Here is a 19,620-nt window from a genome sequence, read left to right as displayed (position 1 = left end):
GATTCTTCTGCGTTCTGCTGAGGTGAAATACAGCCTGCTCCTTTGCACTTACACCCTTCTTTCTCTCAAGAATTTGCATAGGAAGTGAAGGCACGTTTGCATGTATCGTATTTTAGTAATTGGCATCCCTGCCTTCACAGTGCTACACCCCTTTCTAGTCTAATCTCCTGGACCTTTCCTCTCTCCATTCACCTTGGCAAATGTGGAACAGCTAAGGGTTTCAAACAGCCCTGCCCCTCAGAGAGTAGGGAAGTTTGATGGAGTTGCCGGCAGGAGACCTAAGCCTCCAGCAGGCTCTTCACCGACCCCTACAGAGCGAGATGGGAGCTTTCTCACAGTGAGAACTGCACGGCTGAGGCCTCATGGACATTACCATTGTCCTGTACAGAAAAGGAAACCGAGGCCCAGGGTGATGAAGTGACTTGCCCACAATCACACATTTCATAGCCTCAGATCTGGGATTTGAGATGTGTCTCTGCCTCCAACTTTCTTATGATGATGCTGTGAGATATGAATTATATGAGAAAGGGCTTTGCATGCTGTCATGTGCAAGGAAAGTTTGAGCTATTCTTTTTCTGGTTAATTAACAAAAACATTGTCATGAAATGTCTGCTGCATTCTCCGTTCTCATTTTGCAAGCTTTTGTGGAGCACAAAATGTTGCTTTGTGACTTCTAGTGGCATAGCTCACATGTGCTATAGATGCAGGCGTGTTAGGCTTCTGGCAGCCCGGTGTGAGTAACCATGGAGAACAGTTGGAGAGGTGCCAGTGTTGGGGCTGAGTGTGAGGCCAGCTATTGTCTCAGAGACACCTGGTTTAGGACAGATGCCTGCTACAGTGTGCCTTCACTTCAAGCAGCTGATATTTACTGACTGTCTGTGATAATGAACTAGGTACCATGGAAGGCACAATAGGTTGTGAGAGGATTAAGGAAAGAAAGATAAAGAAAATACATAGGCCCTGCCTTCAGAATTGCCATGTGGGCTGGCAAGGGTTATGATGGAACCCTATGAAAGCACAGCCTTGTTGGGTCAGGTGTGTGGGCGAGCAAGTAGGGAGGGGTGCTGTAGACACAGGGGCAGCGTGGGAAATGGGTTGGGGCATGGGAGAGCATGCCACACTAAGGAAGCTGCAGGATCCCAGACCTCAAGATCCTGGCATGTTCTTCTGAACTCTTTGAGCTTCGTCCTGAAGCCAGTGGGAACCACTGAATGCTCTTGAACAAGTGATTCTCAAATGGATTTGTTAGAAAGGTCCCTGCAGCAAAAAGAGTGACTGGACTGAAGAGGGTTGCATGTGGGACCGAAAGACCAGGTGGAAGAGGCTCCCGCCCCCACTGCCTGGTGTTCAGAAGATGGTCCATTTAAGTTTAGGAAATGATTTGAGCTTGTGGTTGGAGGTTCAAAATTAGGGAGAATGCATGCAGGGAAATAACTAGCTCTTCTACAGCCCGGCTAGAGTCCCTTCCTACAGAGACCAGTTAATAGAGAACATCATCAAAGGCACTAAGAGTTTCTGTGAAGGACTTAGATAATTATTTGCCCAGTGTTGGTTGAAGTAAATTACTTTGGAGTGAAAGCTGATGCAGCTCAAGTGCCTGAGGACACATTCCTCTGCCTGACATTTTATACCTGTGCGACCACTGCCCGGCCCCCATCTGCACCCCCAACCCCCATCAGGATCCTGCCTGCTCCTTCTTTCTACCAGGGTGGGAACTCCAGCAGGGGAAGGAAAACAGCCCTCCCCTAAAGGCTTCCTTTGTTTGGTTCAGACTAGGTCATTGTACTTTGAGAGTTAAAATTGGGTCTATTTCTTTCTGTATCCATCCGGTGTTTGTCATTCAATTGCCTGTGCAGGTTCCCTGCTTTATTTCATTAAGTAGCTGCTATCTTCTTTGTATCATAAGCTCCTAAACTATAGAGTAAGGAATATGTTTTGTTCTGAAGAGTGAACACTGCATCTTCACAGGCGTATAAGCTCAATAAATAAATGTGTAATGTTGAACATAGTGATGTAGCCATGTATTTGGTTACTTGGAAAATAATAGGGAAGGGAGGGGACAATGGCATCCGCACTCAGAAGGTTTGTAAACATTAACACCTCTGTGCTCCTGCGGAGTCCCTGATACTCTTCCCCTCAGTACTTACATTGACCCTCATTACCACAAGAACAGGGTGGGGTAGAGACCATTTTTCCCCATTGACATATATGAAAACTGAGTCACAGAGACTAGGGACTCAGGCTTGTCGCAACACAATGGATAAAGAGAGAAGCACCCCACTGGACTCCATGGAAATCAAGCTACTAGGCATGGTTGCTGCCTCTCTCAAATATGAACAAGCAAGCTGAGGTGATCACAGATAAAATATACGAATGCATGGCAGCTTCCAGATGGCAGAAATCTTGTTAAAATCTGAGTAACACCCAGTGCATTGTCAAGCTTTCAAAATGTTCATTGCAAAATCTTACAATCCACTCACCCCAGAAAAGACTATTACTAATTTTGGGTCAAAGAATCAGGAGATGCCCACTGTCATCCAAAATCTTTCTTGAAGTCAGGAGCTAAATAGCCTTAGGCTTATGAAAGAAAGAGCTGCACAGAGTTAACCTCTGTAGGCTCCTTATCGATAAATTATCTCCCATGTCTCTCTCAGCACCATATTTATACTCATTTGTAAAGTTCTCAGCAGAAACATCACTTCCACGAGCCCTTCCCTGACCCATTAGACAAGGCCGGGTTCCTCCACACACATCTACTTTCTGCACAACCCCCATAATTTCCTATCGTAAGAAACAGCACACTTCTGCATTATAATCCTGTCTTTCTCTGCCTGTCTGCATGAGTCTGTCTTGTTTGCCTCTGCATTGAATTCCTTAAGAGCTTAACACAATACGTGGTACATAGCAGGTGCTCAATGAACATTTGGCAAATAAATGGGCATATAATCCTATTCTAATGCACTTCAGTTCATCCACATCTTTGGAGATAACTACCTGAAAGGAAGTTTAAGGGTAAGTTAGAAGCACAGGTCGGGGGATGGCTGTGAGTTGAAAGGTTACCCAGGGGGCCTAAGGAATGGGCCACAAAGACCCCTGACACACAGCCCTCCCTGCCTGCCCTGTTTAGGTGGATTCCAGCACCTTAAGAGCATGTCTGATTAGATGTCTGATGGTGAGAACGAGGCCTAACATATTTGGGAAAGGCAACTCCCAGGAAGAGGACGTTTCCATGCTTCTGTTTCTGGCGGTGATGGACTTCCCTGCCCCCATTATTTCTTCACCCTGGCTTGCTTCTTTATTGCTTCCAAATATGATTTTTTCTCCTGCATTCAGCTCTGCTCATCCGCTTTGCTGCTGTTGGGAGCGTACTTCACAGCCTGGCATTTGAGGGCAGCTGCAGCCGACTCTAGTCTTTCTTCCTCAGTGTTCTCTCTCTGCTCTCATCAGACCAAACCTTTAAACATTTGTCCCAGAGCCACACCCACAATCTTTATTCTTTGTTTGTTTAATTAATTAATTAATTTTAAACAGTCTCACTCTGTAGATGGGACTATAGGCACATGCCACCATGCCCAGCTATTTTTTTTTCTTTTTTTGTAAACAGGGTCTCACCATGTTGCCCTGGCTGGTCTTGAACTCCTAGACTCCAGCCATCCTCCCACCTTAGCCTCTCAAAATGCTGGGATTACACGCGTGAGCCACCGTGCCTGCCCCATACCCATATCTTTAGATACCTTTTTCTTCCTAGGGAGAACACCTTCTCACCTCTCTTCTATTTATTCAGCTGATCTTTTGTTTGGTTGGTTGGCTTTTAATTTTGTTTTTTTATTTCAGTAGGTTATTGGGGAACAGGTGGCATTTGCTTACGTGAATAAGTTATTCAGTGGTAATTTCTGAGATTTTGGTGCACCCTTCACTCGAGCAGTGTACAGTGTACCCAAGGTGTTGTCTTTTATCCCTTGCCACCCCTGACCTTTTTCCCTGAGGCCCCAAAATCCAATGTATCATTCTTATGCCTTTGAGTCCTCATAGCTTAGCTCCTATATATGAGTTCAAGAACATACGACGTTTGGTTTTTCATTCCCGAGTTACTTCACTTAGAGTAATAGTCTCCAATTCCATCCAAGTTGCTGCAAATGCCATTATTTTGTTCCTTTTATGGCTGAGTAGTATTCCATGGTGTATATATATTCATATATCACATTTTCTTTATCTATTCATTGATTTACAAGCATTTGGGCTGGTTCCACATTTTTGCGATTACAAATCATGCTGCTGTAAACATGTGTGTGCAAGTATCTTTTTCGTATTATATAATGACTTCTTTTCCTCCGTGTAGATACCTAGTAGTGGGTAGATCTACTTATAGTTCTTTAAGGAATCTCCACACTGTTTTCCATAGTGGTTGTATTTTTATTATTATGTCCTTTATTAGTTTCCTGTCCACATGCTCCCACCACCCACTGAACTCCCCAAATCCTCCCCTCACCCAGAATGTCCCTCATTAGTACCTAAGCCTGGCTGGATGGTGTCCCCTCACCCCTGTGCCAGTGTCCCAGGAGACAGAAATATTCTTGGCCCTCCAAGCTCTCTTAGGCCAGGGCCAGAAGGGCCCCCACTCCCGGCTTCTGGCTGCAGGCTCTACCTTGCCCCGTGTCCTCTCTCCCAGAGGCAGGGCTCACCTGAGAGGTTCCCTGCTCCCAGTGCCTGACTACAGGCCACCCTCCATCTTTCTAGCACCTTCCTTTCCTTGCATCCTCCCAAATATCTCACACTCCCTCTCCGGAAGAGTTCCTTCTGATCTCAAAGTATTTGTGAGATTTACACATAAGATTGCCTTTGTTCTAGTTCTCTAGAGGCAGATTCTGGGATACGGATTTGTGTGGTCATGACTTATTAGGGAAGTGGGCCCACGAGAAAAGGCAGAAGGTGTGGGGGAAGCCAGGCAGGACAGGGCAAGAAGCCAAGTGGAGGCTCGATTTTAGGCAGAAAGCCACCAGGGTGACCAGGCCCTTTTATAACTCCCACACAGGCCACACAGGCTACTGCTAGGGGCCACCCTGGGGGACGCAAACCCCAGGCACTTGGGGCTGTCTGTGAGATGGGGGTGCAAACAGAGTCTCAGGCTGGGCTGTCAGAAGCAGAAGCACCCAGAACCCAGGGAGCACACAGAAATGATGGAAGGGGCCGAGGGGCCTGGGCTGAAGGCTGACTTCCTGCTTTGCCCTGCACAGGGAGAGAGACAGTGTAGTGGTTATGCAAATGATGAGACCCCCATCGAGGTGAGGGAGGGCTCTGGAATGACAACAGTCCCCAGCAGAGGTAGTGTCCTCCCGCTGGGAGCTTTCCCCTTTCTGGAGGATGCATCCTGTTCCCCAAGGTGCCATGTCACCTAGGTAAACTATCTGGAAAGATCCAGTTACCTTTTCTGCACTTAATTACTCACATTTTCTTGTTTTAGTGAGTGTTGTCTTTCACAGACCCTGGGGACCCCTTCCTCCCAGCCTCCTCACAGGCCACTAGTGAGAGGAGAGGCTTCTGTGGGCTCTACAGGACAGGGAAAGAGAAGGATGAGCCTCCAGCCCCTGCAGTGTGCATCTGCACATTGGTCCTGCTGTCCTGTCCCAACTGTGTCTCACCTCCGTAGATGGTAGAAACGGAGCTCAGAAGCCAGCAGCCTCTCTCCTTGAAGGATGCCAGTCCACTCACCTACTGTGCCTCACTCTCACCTAGGCCCCGGGCAGTCATGTGGGCACTGTGTTACCACGAAAGGTGAGAGGATGTGTGGCCAAGGTCACTTAGTGAGAGAACAGACAAGGCCCACCTTGAACCCAGATGTCCCCTTTGTCCCTCTGGAGTTCTAGCTGTATTTGATCTTTCTTCCTGTGAACTGTGGGGTTTGGATGCAGCAGAGACTCTCTCTTCTTTGGTTGTGAACAAGATTCCTTCTTTCCAGCCACTCCCTCCCACCACACATGGCCACACATGTACATCATATGTGTACATGGTCCCTGGGGCAAAGATCAGGTGCACAGGCAGTCTGCCTGCTGCCCAGTTCGCACACATGGGTGCCAGGCTTCACGCACACTAACTGGAAAGGAAATGGCAGCTGCGTGTGGTCTGGGGTATGATTTTGGTTTCCCAAGCTGTGATATTTTCTTTTCCCCTTCAAGTCATGTTCAAGTCCTAAGTATGGATGGTGCCTTAAGGTGATAGGAGTGTGCTAGAGGCAGGATCCAGGTCGGGTTCTGGGGTTTGATGGTTAAAGTGTGTCTTGACAAAGAATTGGAGGTAGAACTAGCCCCAGAGATGAAGCCAGGAGTGACACACATGTTGGCTTCCCCAGAGGCCAGCGCATCCTTCATAGTCGCACCAGGCCTTGGACATGGGAGGAGCAAGGTAATTCCAGCCCCTTTTCTAGTGTGACTCCATGTGGCTAATCTATACTGTTCTTCCCAGTTTGCCTGAATACATCCTGGTTTAATCAGTGTAATTGCAAAAAAAAGTGTCTGATTTGGACAACTGCCAGGCTGGCCTAACTTGTCCAGGGACTGAATGAAGCCCCATTTCTTCATCCAGTGTGTGCCGTAGTGTGGGGTGACACACACTGGCCAGTGAGGGCAGGACTGGAGACAAAGCAAAGATGGAGGAGAGCCTGCAGATGGATTTGTTTCACGGACTCCTGTTTCTTCTTCCCAGCTCCTTCCCTGCCAAAGAGGGCTGTCCCCTGAAGAAGAAAGAGACAAGCTCAAGTGTGCTACCATTTATAACCGTCAGTGATTCTTTGAGCTGGCCTTTGCAGAGTTCTTCATTTTGGTTCCCTGCCTGTTCTTTGTCTTCAGGATAAAGTGCAGACTCTTTCACGAGGGCGTATTGCACAACCTACCTGTAATAGTCAGGGATCCTACAGGGAAAAGATGGCATCCTCAAACTGGGTAATTTGAGCAGAGTTTAATAAAGTGGATATTTACAAAGGTGCAGCCAAGGTCTAGGAAAACTGTAAGGGACAGTCAGGACCCTGGGGCCACGAACAGGAAGGCACCGTTAACACTTTTAGGCCTGAAGGTATAAGGGGAAGAGATCATGGCTGCCACCAGAGAGGGCTGTGTGGAGAGGGTCACTAGCCAGGGGCAGTGATCTTTGATGGAGGGATATAGACAGCTGGTGGATGGACCCTGCTTCCTCCCCAACCCTGACTCCTGCCACTGCTTCCCAGTGGCAGAACAACAGGAGGCCAGAGGGCAGAGAGCCTGTCCACGTGATCCATGCTGGTCAGCCTGCACTGGGTGGTGGATATGCGGACACACAGAGAGCAGCAGGCTACCTTGCTGGCTCTGTCCCTGCTAACTTTTCTCTTCTACCCATGCCTTCTATTCCATAAGCTCCCCATTTCCATCCTTCCTCAAACTCACCAGTATTTTCCCCAGCTCCTTTGTGCTTTGCTCATGCTTCTCCTCCTGCTGGACATGCTGTACCTTACTCTTCCTTGCTGTTTACCAAGCTCTTTCCAACCTTGGCAGCCGCCTCAACACCTACCAAGATCCAAATTGCCCTGAAAGCAACCACGAGTCATGTGTGAGGGTTCTTGGAGTAGGGAAAAAAATTGTGTCTACTTCCTGCCTTCCCAGAGCTCCACATATGACAAAAAGATAAAGCATGGACATTCTGCTTCCAGTACACACCAAGATAAAGTATGTCTGGAAAACACTCATGGGGGAATAGCAAAATTTTGCAGAGAAAAGCTTGCCAGTATATGAATTAATATTTAAACTTGACCTTGGTGTGGCATAGGAATTTGTCTAACAAACAATAAGGAAGGGCATTCCAAATAAAGCAGGAAGTCACAGAATTCCCAATGTGAACAGAATGTACAGGAAACAGTGAAAAGTGGTCCGGTGCACCTAACAAATGTCATGTTCGAAGTCCTAGAGTGGGCCTGAGACAAGGGAGCTGATGCCCAAGGTCAGGAGAGGAATGTCCCAGCTCAAGCTGGAAGAGTGAAGTGCTCTTCCTCCACTCTTTCATTCTGTGTAGACCCTTAGTGGATTAGATGGTGCCCTCCCACATTGGGGAGAGTGGGTCTTATTTATGAAGTCTGCTGATCATCTCTTCTAGAAACACCTCAGACACACCCAGAAATAACGTGCTACCAGCTGTCTGGCATCCATAGTTCAGTCAAATTGACACAGAGAATTAATCATCACAGAAAGTGAGGTGGAGCTTTGTAGGGATCACTCACTGAAGTCCAAGCTCCAATGGCAGATGGAGTCCAGCGTGAATTCCCACTGAACTTTCGGCACTTGTGGGCTCTTTCCTTTATGAAAGGTTGGTCTCCATGACAGGGTTCCAGAGACCCTCCTCTGTGTTTGGGCTATTTTGAACATGCTGGGGAAAGAAAAGGAAAGAAAAACGTCCAGGTTACCTAGCTTTGGTCACCTAGGGGAAAAAGGCTCCACCGTTTGTGGCTCTGTGAGATGATAAAGATGTCCCACATTGCCCAGGTTACCTTTTGCTAGAGTTTAGAATTTAGAGTTCTCGACTACATGTGTGTAACAGAGTTATTGAATCAAAAAAATGGCTTGTGGGAGCTGTGACTTACAAATAAGATATGACCTATTGAGCAAGCCCATTCTTGCTTCAGCATTGAAATTAGTGTTGGGCTTTTGTTGTGGATACAAATCAAAGTGTTGTGCCATTCATTTCGGAAAAGTCATGGCCCACCAAACTCAACAGAGTTTGTTTTGAGAGAATGCTACTGTATTTGACAGCGACAGGAAGGACAGATGGTAGGTGTGCTTATGGAGAATTTTCTGGAGGTCCACAGAGCAAAGGCTTCTTGATTTATCCCTAAGACATTACAGAAGTGGAGGGGGACTTCCTCCTTGCACGATTCTCACACATAGTGACCAGGCGTTGTGGGAGATGTGTGCATTTGTATTTGTGAGTGCAGGTTGGTGGGGACATGCAGAGTAATTATACTCACAAACTGGGCCTTTATTGGATGCAGGCCTCATGGTCTTTTATCTCTCGAGAGTTTGTGAAAGATGGGAGATTTTAATCAAATAATCAGTGGACAGATATTTATTGTGTGCTTACTTTGTACTCTACACAATGTTCTGTAGAGACACAAGTGAAAATAAGACATGATCCTTGCTTTTCAAGAACTTAAAATCAGTCACGTCAGCAATGTGACATCCCTAAGATGAGAAAGCAGTACACGTTGTAGACTGTACAATAGGTTTGTTTGTTGAATTTTTACAATAAACAAAAGAATGTATTTACATGCATGTTTCTATTTAATCTTCTCATTAACCCCATGCAAGAAGGGAGGTTGTTTCTACTGCAGGTGATTTAAATGAAACCCAGTGGCGTGAGATAACCTCTCTGAGGCCTGAGAGGCATCAGGAACAGAGCTGGGACATTCCTTGTAGCAGTCAGACTTCAGACCCTGTTCTCTTCGTTCTCCCGGAGCCTCTCTCTGACTACAACTACCTCCTAGCAGCGTGGGACTCACAGTGCAGTGTGTGTGCTGCTGCTTTTGGTTTTGTTTGTCTCCTTTTTCCTCCCCCTAATCCTTTCACCTGTATCATAAGTGTGCTGTCTGCTTCTACCTAGGCATGATTAGCCCCTTACTTTCATAGCTAGGAAAGATTCCGTGGCATACCTCCATTTTCTTATGTAATGCAAAAATGGTAATAGTTGGGAGATGGGAGAACAGTGTGTAATGTGAATCTAAGTCTAGTATTTTTGTCTCTCTATGACCCAAATCAATTTTGTAAACTTCCACACAAGTTTAGAGTCTAAAAGAAATCCAGTAGGGTCAACATTAGCAGCCTCAGCTGTGAAGCTTTCTCTTACGATAAAGGAGGAAGGTGCAGCTGATATCTGAATGCTCAGCGTCTTCGTGGTGAAGTATCCTGTTTTGTTAGTTTCCCCCAGGGAACACTTTCTCACAAGAGCAGATGTGGAAGATGTACATGCCAACACCATGGCAGCGTGTGTGGGTATTTCTGAGCCATTTGCATCGTGATGTTCCCCTATTATGCTGGAGGGGAGGGGCGGGGCACAAGCCGAATGCTCAGAGGAACCAAACTTAGGGGCAGCTGGAGCATTTCTGTGTGATAAGAGGCAATTGTGACCAGGTGCTGCGAAGGGCGGAAGCACTTATTTTGCTGTGGTTTCAAGCATTGCTTGAGATGTGCTGCCTTTCAGACGCAGTTAAAGGGCCATTTGATAGAAGGAAGGGTTGGACCGCACACTGTCTGGATCCATTATTGCCCTCAGATCTTCAGGCAGGTGTGTTTAAGAAAGGCCAAGCCTGGATTTTTCTGTCTTTTTTCAGTAATCTGTCTCCTTATTTCAACACTCTCTTTGCCCATCTTTAGAAGGTCCCAAGCAGACACTCTCGCTTCTTTTTTTTCTTCCAATTCCCAGGTTCTCTCTCTCTCTCTCTTTTTCTCTCTCTCTCTTGCTCTCTCTCTGTCTCCCCCAACCACTCTCTCTCTCCCCCCCACCCCCTCTCTCTCCCAACCTCCGCCTCTCTCTCTCTTTCTCCCCTCCCCCCACCCCTCTCTCTCTCTTTCCCCTCCCCCCCACCCCTCTCTCTCTCTCCCCCCCCCCACCCCTCTCTCTCTCTTTCTCCCCCCACCCCTCTCTCTCTCTTTCTCCCCTCCCCCCCTCTCTCTCTTTCTCCCTCCCCCCCCACCCCTCTCTCTCTTTCTCCCCCCCCCCCACCCCTCTCTCTCTTTCTCCCCTCCCCCCCACCCCCTCTCTCTCTCTTTCTCCCCTCCCCCCACCCCTCTCTCTCTCTTTCTCCCCTCCCCCACCCCTCTCTCTCTCTTTCTCCCCTCCCCCCCACCCCTCTCTCTCTCTCTTCTCCCCTCCCCCCACCCCTCTCTCTCTCTTTCTCCCTCCCCCTCCCCCCCCACCCCTCTCTCTCTCTTTCTCCCCTCCCCCCCACCCCTCTCTCTCTCTCTCCCCTCCCCCCCCCCCCCCTCTCCCCTCCCCCCCCCACCCCTCTCTCTCTCTTTCTCCCCTCCCCCCACCCCTCTCTCTCTCTTTCTCCCCTCCCCCCCACCCCTCTCTCTCTCTTTCTCCCCTCCCCCCCACCCCTCTCTCTCTCTTTCTCCCCTCCCCCCCACCCCTCTCTCTCTCTCTTTCTCCCCTCCCCCCCACCCCTCTCTCTCTCTCTTTCTCCCCTCCCCCCCCCCCCCCCCCCCCCCCCCCCCCCCTCTCTCTCTCTCTTTCTCCCCTCCCCCCCCACCCCTCTCTCTCTCTCTTTCTCCCCTCCCCCCCACCCCTCTCTCTCTCTCTTTCTCCCCTCCCCCCCACCCCTCTCTCTCTCTCTTTCTCCCCTCCCCCCACCCCCTCTCTCTCTCTTTCTCCCCTCCCCCCACCCCCTCTCTCTCTCTCTTTCTCTTTTCTCATCCTAAATCCAAAAGTAGCTTCAGGACTTGAGTCCATACTTTTATGCTTCTATTTCTGCAGTGCACATCTTGGGCTTGCTTAATCATTTATTTTGCTTTTCCTCTATGTATAAATGCAGTGTATGTGATAAAACAACTATTCATCAGAAAGATATTCAGGACACAGAGGGTTGCATTTTTAGAGCATTGGAACAGTAGGTGCAGCTGCAGAAAATTGCAGGTATGGCAGTGTTCTTTCTCTACCGTACTCGGAGCTCCCATGCATGAGTGAGCATGTGCACATGTGGTTGGGTCGTCTTGGCCAAATATACCCTGAATATTGACACAGGTGGGGTACCCTCAATAATCCCTGCTCAAATAATACAGGCCTATTCTCTAAAAGAAGATGCTTATCCAGAAGAGGAACATGTTGCAGACAGACACACACAGACTAAGAAGGGGACTGTGGCTCGGTACTGAGATGGAAAACAAATGCCTTTTCCAGGCTTTATTTCGTTTTGTCTGGATTCTTCCAGGATGCTGAGTTTGCTAGGCCATGGGCTGTCCACAGGGGCCACACACAGGAGGGGAGGGCCGCAGGAGGGATGCTGATGGGAAAACCATTCACAGAGGCACAGAAGGCTAATGGCCACTGCCAGAGGGCTGCAGTGCGGGGCAACTGGAGGGCAACATTGAAGCTGGAGGACAGAAGGGAGCTGGAATTGCAGGGCCCAGTCCAGAATCCTCAAGGGTACAAAGCTTGTTCCTTTATTCTTCATATATGTGGCAGGATGGGCAGAGAGGATGCCAGCAGTGGGAGGGCGGTATATCTGTAGGTTGTGGACGAAAGGGGAAAGGCTTTGCAGGTCTGGTCTGAGAACATCCTGCCCTTTTGATCGCCCATCTCCCACCTCTTATTGGCCTATGTTGCATTAACTTGTGACTATTCCTGAATATCTGATGAGCGGCCATCTCCAGTTCAGCCCACCTGGATGAATCAGGAACAGTGGAGTTTGAAACCTTACTCACTCTGACTTAATCACCAAAGTTAGCCACCATCCTGAGAGAGGTGAGATATCGTAGCACGTTTCAGGAGCAGTTTCGTAGAAGGACTATGTCAAGGGCTGTCTCTGAAAAGAGAGAACTCGTCGTCTGAATGTCCCACCTCCAGAGGCTTCTCTGTGGCTGGGGGAGCAGTTATGCTCGTTTTCACTTTTCTTTTTTTAACCTAGGAGCAATGTGTCCTCTGCATTGTTGAGGAGACTGGATAAATGAGACAGATAGATGGGGGCAGGTGTGTGGGGGTGACAGAGTTGGCCGCCAAGGTACCTTTGTGATCCATCTCTGCAGAAGCCGGTGTTCGTTCCGTGGGGATTCAGCAAGACTGATACCCAGCAGTGACAGTTTGGACATCTAAACGTGACCTTGGATGTGTTCAGAACCGCAGCTGGCACTGTGCCAACTTCTCAGAGTAGTGTATCACAGCCGCAGAACCATGCTGGAAATTGGCTGCGTTCTGAGTGGTAGTGCATCTGCAGACGAACCTCTCTGGCCCTGTAGTGCGGTGCGGTGTTGGGGGACGGCTTCCATTTCTTTCAATTTTCAGTAATTAGATGCTCATAAGGAAGCCCAGGACAGTCCTCTCGTATTCATGGGGAGGTTGTGAGATGCCCTCGTTGTAGGCATCAAAAATAATTATTCAAGCAGTTTAGTGTTTGTCAGTCAGCGTTTCCTGCACCGTGGCCACTCACCTGGTACTTGTCAAATTTCAGCGGCTGGGGAAGAAAATAAAGGACTCTGCTTCTGGTTTCCCAGAACATATGGGTTATAGGGAAGTTCTCTCCTGTAACGTATCAGAAAACTGTTTCATACCATGGTCCTTTCCTAGTGCCTATTCACTCTGCAACTCTCATTTTTTGCCAGGAAACACGCATCTAAGTTAGAGGTTCTCAGCGAGCTCTCTAGACCAGCATCAGCAGCATTTGGAGTTCTGTCAGAAATGCAGGCTCCCAGGCCCTGCCTGGGCCTACTGAATCAGAAACCCACGGAGTAAGGTCCCAGGGATCTCTTTTTTATTGGGTCTTTCAGGCGATTCTGATGCACAGTGAATTTGAGAAGAACTGATTTAGATGTTCTTTTGGGAGGCCCTGTAAGAACGCTAAATTTGGAAAACAAAACAAAACAAAACAAAAACTGGCATGAACCCTGCTTCTACAGTTTAATATCAGCACGGTTTCCGTCAATATGGCTAATGTTTTTTAGCCTCAGCTAATTTTGTCTGTAAATTGGCAATAAGTGAACCCAACCAAGTTTGTGAGATGATAAAATAGTGCATATGGTGGGCTCATGTAGTCAATTAACATTGACCATGAATGTGAATTCATCCAGTTCCCTGCTTGGACCCAAGTGAAGGTCAGAGCAGTGGCCACCCTTCAAGTTATTAATATAAGCTATCCTAGATACATTACTAGCAAAGCAAGCTGCAAAGTGTGTTTTTGTTCTTGAGAGATTCAATCCTATGTAGTTCCAAATTCATGTTTCAGACAAGGCAGTACCAGATGACAGTCATGGGGTCTACAAGGAGCATAAGGGAAGGTACAGAAGGTACAATGTCAGGTGCACCCTCTATCGACTGCAGTTTTCTCCTTCTTGCTCACCCTCAGAGTCCATTCTGGATATTGTCATCAAAGCCACAAGAAAGGCTTGGAGCATACCCTTGACCAGTTCAAACTTCATGTGCATTCAAGTTACCTGGACATCTTATTAAAATGCAGAATCAAATTTGTTATCTCTGAGAGGAGGCCTGAGATTCTGCATTTCTGACAAGCTTCCACCCAAGTGCTGCTGATGTTGCTGGTTTGCCAGCCACACTTTTGTGTAGTGTGGTGCTAGCTCAGTGCTTCTCAAACCCTCATGTGCACAAAACTCATGTCTAGATATGAACTTCTAGACGTGACTCAAGGAATGACCAGGGGCCATCAGCATTGGCATCATCTGGGAGCTTGCTAAAAATGCAGAATCCCAGGCCCTACCTCAGACCTACTGAATCAGCATCTGCACTTCTGCAAAATCCCCAGGGGGTTCACGTGCACAGTAAAGCTTGAGAAACATGTGGAGCTGGCATCACAACTTTGTTTATTTCCATGGAAATCTGTGCTTGGTTTAAGGCTGTGTTCTCACCACCTTGAAATCCTTATTCATGCTTGAACAAAATACTCTGTGTTCTTATTTTGCGCTGGGCCCCACAAATGATATAAGTTGTCCTGGACAGACTGCTCCATATTAGTGGTTTTGAAACATTAGTGTGTGTGTGTGACCCAATTGAGATGTTGTTATAAATTCCCAAATATTCTGAATCAGTAGAATGGGGGTGAGACTAAGAATCTGTAATAAACCTCTCCTGTGATTCTAGTGTAAGTAGTCCATGTGCACTTTGAAAGTTAGTCCCCAGACCTTCTCCAAGCTAGGCCTTCACTCATTTCCATGCTGTATCAGAATGGTGCCAGAGAGAGCCCACATCTCATCTGCATTGCCAGAAAATGCAATAAGCTGCAAAAAACTTGTTGAACACCTGTGCCAAAGTGTTTCTTTTTGGGCAGTATTTCCCACAAGAGTTCTCAGCAAACTATCCATCTGCACCTAAGTGATCCTTCCATAATGTTGAGACATTTACATAAGCAAAGCAGAAAGGATGCACAGTACAGGATGTCTCATGGGGACAGGGGGTCTCCTGAAGAAGCAGGTGTGTGCAATAGCACTTGTTAGAATTTTTATGGTCACAAACCATTTTGAGAATCCAATAGAAGCCATCACCCATCCTCAATGAAAAATTCACCTTTGCACATTATGAGTCTCACATAGGACCAGGAATTAGAAGACTTGACTGAGAGGTCTGACTTCTATACTTTTAGCTCTCATTCCTTGGACAAGTCATCAGGCTATTCAGAACCCTAGTGTCCTGATCTTTAAAGTAGAGAATGGGTAAGAGTGTCAACCTCACAAATTTGTTGCAAAAAATCAAAGGAGACATTGAGCTGTAAAAGTGCTTTGTACCGTGCAAAATAATGTATACATTTGAGGCATCATTATACATCCTCTGCTGCATTGTTATTTCCAGCATTATAGTCAGGATCAGGACACTGTGTTTGTAAATTTAGCCCAAGGCCATGGAACAGACTTGCTGTAGTAAGAGAGGGAAATGAATATAGACAGAAAGACATGATGAGGACTTGGCGAGAGTTCCTGGGAAATTTAAAAGTGTAGAAAAGAGAAGGGAGCTTCCACAATTCAAGGACTCCAGATGCAAAAATAAAAGAAAGAAAATCTATTTTTATATGTGCAGACAGTTTTGAGATTTTGGAAAGTGGCTTTAGTCTAGCAGTAACCGAACATTTCTGCCCCTGGGTATAATGAAGATGAATAGCAATAGTGGTGGTCTGTATTTAGTTTTGACTGCAGAAGCCTTCTGTGGGAATTTGCTATTCTGAGATGAGAGGAATGATGTTTAGTAGTTAAAAGCTGGGTCTCTGATCTAACACATAATTATTGTGTGACTTGGAGAACTAGTTTAGCTTAGTTTCTCTGCTCTTCTAGGCTTTTTCCAATAAAAGATTCTTCATAGGGTTATTATAAGTATTGAATGACTTAGTACCCTAAACACCTAGACGTAAATGTGAAGACAGAGAATCCTTCACAGTTCTCCCTTTGCTCAAGGATTATCATCACCCAAATCCTTGAGCAAAGGGAGAACTGGTAGTATTCGAAGTATCCAGCCATCCTGGGCATGCAAGGTACCTCTAGGTTATAACTGAGATCGTATTTGAAGTGGTTCTGTGCTCAAGTGGTTTGAGAAGCTCTGAGCAACATTCTGAGGCTGTAATCCCATAAGGCCTTTGCTGTGTTCCAGAAAAGTCCACCCCTGACAAATCAAAGGAAATGTATACACTGGGGGAAGGGAGAAAGACAAGATATTCTAGCCTTGCCATGAAGACCTCCCTCTGATGGCTGCTGTCATCTCTCCGTCCCTTGACGTACCTGTCTGGTCTTCCCTTCAGGTGCACTATTGACAACCGGGTCACCCGGGTGGCCTGGCTAAACCGCAGCACCATCCTCTATGCTGGGAATGACAAGTGGTGCCTGGATCCTCGCGTGGTCCTCCTGAGCAACACCCAAACGCAGTACAGCATCGAGATCCAGAACGTGGATGTGTATGACGAGGGCCCTTACACCTGCTCGGTGCAGACAGACAACCACCCAAAGACCTCTAGGGTCCACCTCATTGTGCAAGGTAGGTGGGCGGGGCTTGGCGGGGAGATCTGGCTGGCCAGCCTGGAAAGCCTTCTGGTAAAAGTTTTTTCTCTGATCCTCAGCAGAGATGAGTTATCCTTGTTCTACGCATCTAGGGTCCAAGGCACATTTCTGGTTGTCATTTTGCAGTTAGAAGCTAAATTTTCCAGTCATTTTCATTGAGTGGAACTAGGAATTGTTTTTTTCATTTTTGTTCCAATAATATATTTTCTCAGGAATTTATCTTTTAATTATTGCTCTTCCTGGCTTTTTTCTCCCCTAAGTTTTAGTTAGTTTTTTTGGTTTTTTGTTTTGTTGTTTTGTTTTTTTAGATTTCATCCAATTCCAAGATTGTGTTATGTTTACAACCAGAATTTTAATGTACTTTTGGAAGTATATGTATGCCATGCGCCCCTCCAGCCTTGAAAGAAAGCAGAGCCAACCAGGATGCACTGGGCACTGCTCTCAGCTGCGTCCTTCACAAGCACCTGCTTGTTTCCAGCTCACTTGCACCTCCTCTCCTCTCCCAGCCAGGGGTTTTGGATGCCATTTCTCCCATGTAATACTGGTGTCTGATTCTCCCTGTTTTGATTCCATCCCAACTCTCCTGGCCTTCTTCTCCTCCCCTGGCTCCTAGCTCATGAGGCCATGTATGTTTGTGTGTGTGTGCGTGTGTGTGTATGTGTGTGTGAGTGAGAGAGAGAGAGAGACAGACAGAGAATATGTGTGTTGGTTCTGCTCTCTCAGACTCTGGGAATGGAGCTCACCTCTTCCCACAAGGCAGAGCCAGTCCTGGGGCATTCAGACAACACTTAACCCGGTTGAAGGATTCCTAGTTAGTGAGCAAGAGCTGGCATCACACTTGGCCACTTTCTGGCTGTGAGACTTTAATCAAGTTATTACCGTGTCTCAGGGTTCTATTTCTGTGAAGGGGGTCAACGTGAGGATTGAATTGTACACGTACTGACATAGAAAACACGTAGAAGAGGGCCTGGCACATACAAGTGCTATTTCAGTATTAGCTGTGGAGCTTTCTTTTCTTTTCTTCTTTTTTAGGACTCTTGTAATTTTTAAATTTTTGGAGCATCTTTTACAGTGGGCCAAATATCTTATTTTGTGATGTCAGCAGTGTAGTCCCTGAGCAGCAGCATGCCAGATCCAGTGCTGGAGCCCTTTCCCAGGCTGACCCCGAGGCCCTTTCAACCAGGGACGTGTAGCTCCAGGATGACAAACTCCTCTCCTAGGGGCCCCTTCCACCAGTCCCCTTGTCGGTGTGTTCAAGAAAAGGGTAAAGAGCTATGGGATGATTGGTTAGAGACAGAATAGGAAGGAAGGCAGCTTGAGAAAGAAGAACTGAAGTGAGCTGGAAGAAGGAAGGGGAGGCCCGCTGTTTGACAGTAGGGGAAGGCGGAACTTGGGTCGTGATCAGCACTGTTGAGTGAGGCAGGGTGAGCAGGACTGAGAGGAGGACACATGAGAACAAGGTGATGTTGGCCCTGGCTCTGGGCAGAGCGTATGCCAGGGCACATGGGAATCCCTCATGCTGTGGCCCACGTCTGGTCATGCCAACTTTTTATTATATTTTGCTTTCTCTTTCTTCCCCAAAGGAAAATACAATGGCTGTTTAAAAAATGATTCTTTAAATGAATACTTTTTGAACTGATGCATGCAAACAGCAATTTTAAAGAAAATAGAATTGCATAGAAGGTATCAGAGTGTATTAAAAAGAGTGGAGTAGGTATTGCCATGTGAGATTTTTGTTTCAGTTTGTATACATTTTTTAATGTAAAATACGTTTTTTATTGTGGATAGGGAGGCCAAAAATGCTTGAGAATCTCCACTCTGTGGGGAGGGCTGGTGAATGCCCCAGTGCCACCGTCTGCATACTCTACCAGGTGGTGTTTTGGAAGCTCTTGCTCAGCCCCCCTCCTGTCCTGCCCCAATCCCTACACACTTAGTGTTGAGAAAAGAATCCTAGCATTGACAATGAGAGACTGGGAACTAGGAACTATTAGAGACATTTGCTCTAGGAAGCAGGGCCTTATGGAACTGGAAAATGGAATTGTGAAAAGTGCTAATGTCTCCTTGAAAACTGGATCATGTTTTTGTCATTTTCTTTGTTCAGCCACCCCCACTCACACACACCCCCACACCCCTGCCCTGAACACCTGGAAGAATGCCTGATACAAAGTGAACATTTAATAAATGCTTATTGAAGCAAATGGCTAGAATTAGAGCCAGGCGATCTTATATGGGCTCCAAGAGAGACGGCTGGGTGTTTGTGGGGGTGAGATGATGGGAGGGGTGAGAGGATGGAGTCTACATCAGTCTTCACTCACATCCAGGCTAATGGAAAATGTCTAATCCCTGGCTAGGTGTTTACATCTGTGACTTGGCTAGGCGCTCTCTTTGCGTGACACACCACCTCAAGTATTGGAATCTCATCTTGGGCTAATTTTCGAATGTTGATGGGTGTATTGATCTGGAAACAAGCTGGGTTAAAAAAGGCATTGGTCTTGTACACAGACTCAGCCCAAGCTAATCCTCTGTCGATATGCCTGGACTGAGTATTATCGACACTTTAATGAATAGAGGACCATAGTTTTTTCAGAGCCAAACTGACCCCCTCTTCAAAGCAATCAGACAAACTAAATAGAGCCAGACTCTTGTGCTTCTGTATTGGAAAGAGGATGCACCACCATCCTGGAATACAAAAAAAAAAAAAAAAAGGGAAAGAAATATATTTATCTTGGGATTGTTTATTATACCAAACATAAACCCTAATTCCCCTAGCAGAAGCTGACTATCTGGATTTGAAGTTGCTATTCAGCCCTGAGCTTCTGGAATAAAAGTTGGGCATATTAGGTTTTCAAAATGGTATTATGATCATTTAAAAAAAGAAATAAAAACAGCAACAACAAAAAGGAAC

General features: G+C 46.8%; 1 protein-coding gene across 15 annotated transcripts in view; it reads left to right on the top strand.

Annotated features, from left to right (window-relative positions):
* NTM (neurotrimin) overlaps nt 1-19,620 on the top strand; it is a 969,816-nt gene that overhangs the window by 761,522 nt on the left and 188,674 nt on the right. For all 15 annotated transcript variants that reach the window (XM_012495988.2, XM_012495986.2, XM_030829620.1 and 12 more), the window contains one exon: nt 16,460-16,692. In XM_012495988.2, coding sequence (XP_012351442.1) covers nt 16,460-16,692 — 233 coding nt within the window. The remainder of the gene's footprint in view (nt 1-16,459; nt 16,693-19,620) is intronic.

This window comes from Nomascus leucogenys, chromosome 15 (assembly GCF_006542625.1).
Source record: "Nomascus leucogenys isolate Asia chromosome 15, Asia_NLE_v1, whole genome shotgun sequence".
Taxonomy (NCBI): Eukaryota; Metazoa; Chordata; class Mammalia; order Primates; family Hylobatidae; genus Nomascus; species Nomascus leucogenys.
The sequence above is the reverse complement of the archived record's forward strand: the minus strand, read 5'-3'. Positions and strand labels throughout refer to the sequence as shown.